Source organism: Eimeria maxima, genomic scaffold (genome assembly GCF_000499605.1).
Source record: "Eimeria maxima Weybridge genomic scaffold, Emw_scaff408, whole genome shotgun sequence".
Lineage (NCBI taxonomy): Eukaryota > Apicomplexa > Conoidasida > Eucoccidiorida > Eimeriidae > Eimeria > Eimeria maxima.
The window spans coordinates 24,600-28,761 of NW_013563839.1; the positions used below are offsets into that span (position 1 = coordinate 24,600).

Sequence of the window (4,162 nt, forward strand, 5' to 3'; positions counted from 1 at the left end):
GGCAAAATTGTCTTAGCTAGCAACTTATATTATTTAGCTACCTACCTAGGCAGCTAGCTAGCTAGCTAGGTAGCTAGCTAGGTAGCTAGCTAGGTAGCTAGGTAGGTAGCTAGGTAGGTAGGTAGGTAGCTACCTAGCTAGCTATTTGGCTGGGTAGCTAGCTAGACACAGACAAACAGCTAGAAGGGAGGAGATCAATTAGCTAGCCATAATTCCCCTAGCTAGCCATAGATAGAGGGAAGGGGGCCCCTCAGGAGGGCCCCCCTAGGAGGGGCCCCTTAGGAGGGGCCCCTTAGGAGGGCCCCCCCCATTATAACAGCTAGCTAGTGGTTTTCTGTATTCCCTTTTATAATTAATTATATTATGCATGCAGCAGCTATTTATTACGCGTGCAGCAGCAACAGCAGCAGCAACAGCAGCAGCAACAGCAGCAGCAACAGCAGAGTATGCATGCAAGAAGTATATTGTGTATTCCTTTTTTATAGATTCTCAGTCTCCAGCCATTTAACGTAATATTCTTGCTGCTGCTGCTGCTGCAGCAACAGCAGCAGCAACAGCAGCAGCAACAGCAGCAGCGGATAAAGTTATCTCTTATAAGAGAGGTAAGAAGTTTGTCTCCTCAGGGCAAGGGATGATCTTATTGCTGCAGCTACTGCTGTTGTCTCCTTGTTGTTGCTGCTGCTGCCGCCGTCTCCTTGCTGCTGCTGCAGTTTTTGATTGTATTCCCTCTTCCTATAAAGAGGGAATAAAAGGAGACAAAAAGAGAATAACAATTATTCCTTCTTTTCTTATCTAAACCCTAAACCCTAAACCCTAAACCCTTGCTGCCATCTCTTTATATCTTTCCTTCTTTTTTTTTTTTCCTTCTTTTTCTCTCCGCTTCCCTCTTTATACTAATAAACAGCAGCAGCAGCAGCAGCAGCAGAAGCAGGTGGCTGGGACAGCAGGAGGAGGAGGAGGAGGAGCATAGGGCAGAGGAAGTTACCTGTGTAGTGCCGAGGTTGCTGCCTAAGGGGCAACTGCAGCAGCTTGTTGCTGCAGTTACTGCAGTAGTCTTGCTGCTGCTGCTGCTGCTGTTGCACAGCAGCAGCAGCACTGCATGCAAGCCTCCTTAAGGAATATCTTTTGTTATTTATTGTATTAATAATATAAACAAATACAAAAGACTAAATAAGAATGAATACTCTACTTACTATAGAGGGGGGATTGCTGCTGCTGCTGCTGCTGCTGCTGCTGCTGCTACTGCTGTTGCTTCTAGTGTTAGCTGCTACAGTATCTCTGTTATGGCTGCCATTAGAGGGTACTATAAAGGGAATAAATAATAAATAAATAATAAAAAAAGAATAAAAAGAAGAATAAAATAAATTATATTAATAATAGGGAAGAAGGGGCCCCCCCCCCTCCCCCTTATATAATAAGAGTAGAGGAGGCCCCCTTGGTCGCTCCCTTCTCCGGGTGTATAGGCAGCTCTGTTGTCCTTCTGCTGCTTTTTTTATCATAAGAAGATATAAAAAGGTGTTTATTTTTATTTATTTAATTAAAATTAATTATTATTTGTTTATTTTTGTATATTTATGCTCCTTTATACCCTTATTACCTCGCTAGGTAATATAGTATAGCCGCAGCAGGAACAGCAGCAGCAGGAACAGCAGCGACAGCAGCAGCAGCAGCAGTACCTGCCACGGAGGCTACTACTATACAGGGGAGCAGCAAAAGACTTTCTTCCTTCTTCTTTTTTTATGACTATATAAGGAACTACTTATTAATATTAATGCCTAATTATTTAGCTGCAGCAGCAGCAGCAACAGTAGCAGCAACAGCAGCAACAGCTGCAGCAGAAGCAGAACAAGAGAAGGGACGGGAGCGGTGCCTGGATAAGGAATAACAGCAGCAGCAACAGCAGCAACAACAGCAGCAACAGCAACAAAAGCACTATTATTAATTAATATAAAGGTTATTATTACCTATTTTCCTCCCTTTTCTTTTTATTTGCTGCTGCTGCTGCTGCTGCTAATAGAGAAGACTATTTATTTGCTACTAGGAGCTGCCTATACACCCCAAGATGCTGCGTAATATAGGCGCCTTAGGCCTATGCAGCATCGTTGCTGCTGCAACAGCAACAGGCCCCTTATACGCAGCAGCGGCATCATCAGCACAAGCAGCAGCAGCAGCAGCAAACCTCCCAGCAGCAGCAGATCTTCCAGCAGCAGCAGCAGCAGCAGCAAATCAGGAATATTTTGCAGGTGGCAAAGGTGATGGAGCTGTTGTATTGCTAGAGAGGAGGAAGGAGCGGCAGCAGCAGCAAGAGGAGTCTGCTGCAGCAGCAGCTGCAGCAGGAGCACCAGCAGCAGAACCATCAGCATTATCATCAGCAGCAGCAACAGCAACAGCAGCAACAGCAGCAACAGCAGCAGCAGCAGCAGCAGCAGCAGCAGCAGGAGAATTAAGAAAGCTAGAAGAAGGAGATATAATAAAATTAGAGGATGCATTAGGTCCGTATTATTATTCTGCTGCTGAATTGCAGCAGCAGCAGGAAGAGCAGCAGCAGCAGCAGCAAAAAGATAAATTAAAAAAAAGAATAGAGAGATCCTTCTTGCTGCTGCTGCTGTCCATGCTGCTGCTGCGCCTCCTATTTAGTATATATATAACACCAGCAGCAATACACGTAAAAAAATTATACAGCAGCAGGTACCCAGGTAGGCCCCCTATAGGGAGTCCTATGCATGCATTGCTGATTGCTGCTCCTGCTGCAGCAGCAATCTATATATTCTCTCTTGCTGCTGCTTATTCATCATTATCTGCCCTTCTTGTTTCTATCTATCGTCTTATTTCCTTAAGAATTAATCTTGCTGCTGCTGCTGCTGATCAAAAGGAAGCAGCAGAAGCAGCAGCAGCAGCAGCAGCAGCAGAAGCAGCAGCAGAAGCAGCAGCAGCAGCAGCAGCAGATGCAGTAGCAAAAGCAGCAACAAAAGGAGCAGCAAAAGCAGCAGCAGAAGCAGTAGCAACAACAGCAGCAGAAGCAGCAGCAAAAGCAGCAGCAGAAGCAGTAGCAGTAGCAGCAGCAATAGCAGCAGCAGAGACACAAATTAGGGCACCAGCAGTACTACTAGCAGCAGCAGAAGCAGCAGCAAAAGCAGCAGCAGAAACAGTAGCAAAAGCAGCAGCAGAAGCAGCAACAAAAGCAGCAGCAGAAGTAGCAGCACAAGTAGCAGCAGAAGAAGCAGCAGAAAAAGCAGCTGCACAAGCAGCAGCACAAGCAGCAGCAGAAGCTGCAGCGGAGGCTGCAGCAAGAGCAGCAGAAGCAGCAGCACCTTCTGTTGCAGCAGAAACTGCAGCAGAAGCAGCAGAAGCAGCAGCAGAAGCAGCACCTTCTGTTGCAGCAGAAACTGCAGCAGAAGCAGCTGAAGCAGCAGCAGAAGCAGCAGCAGAAGCAGCAGCAGAAGTAGCAGCAGAAGCAGCAGCAGAAGCAGCAGCAGAAGCAGCAGCAGAAGCAGCAGGAGTAGTAGCAAATGCTGCAGCAAAAGCAGTAGCAAGAGCAGCAGCAGAAGCAACAGCAGCAGCAGCAGCAGAAGCAGCAGCAAGACTAGGGTATGACTAAATTCCTAACCTTTACCCTACATACAGATACAAGCTACTGCTGCTACGTTGCTGCTGCTGCTGCAGCAGCAGCAGCAGCAGCAGCAGCAGCAACACAGCGGCGAGTAACGCAGCAGCAGCAGCTAAGCAACAATAACAAGCAAAGCAGCAGCAGCAGCAGCAAAACAGCAGCGACACACGCAGCATCGATCACTTCTGCAGCAGCAGCGCAGCAGCAGCAGCAGCAGCTTGCCAGCAGCAGCCCAGCAGCAGCAGCAGCAGCTTGCCAGTAGCAGCGCAGCAGGAGCAGCGCAACAGGTATCCGTTATGTCAATTCTACTGTACCCTCTTATTATACCCTATGGGGGCCCCCCTATAAATCCTTGAGGGTTTACGGGGGGGCCCCCTGGATATCTCCGAGGGTATAGGAGGCCCCTACAGGGTATATAAACCCTAATAAGGGTTTACAAGGGTTTGGGGGCCCCTAGAGGGCCCCTTGGCGGGCCCCTATAGGAGGACCCTTTTGGGGGCCCCTATAGGAGGACCCTTTTGGGGGCCCCTAGCACCACTTTAAGTACCCTAAAGG

General features: G+C 47.9%; 1 protein-coding gene across 1 annotated transcript; it reads left to right on the forward strand.

The window, feature by feature from the left end:
• Positions 1 to 2,062: 2,062 nt before the first annotated feature.
• EMWEY_00031940 (hypothetical protein) lies at positions 2,063 to 3,598 on the forward strand (the record flags this gene model as incomplete). The annotated part of the gene is made up of 2 exons (XM_013478378.1): positions 2,063 to 2,492; positions 2,754 to 3,598. The coding sequence occupies 2 exons, from the start codon at positions 2,063 to 2,065 to the stop codon at positions 3,596 to 3,598; spliced, it is 1,275 nt and encodes a 424-aa protein (XP_013333832.1).
• Positions 3,599 to 4,162: the final 564 nt, after the last annotated feature.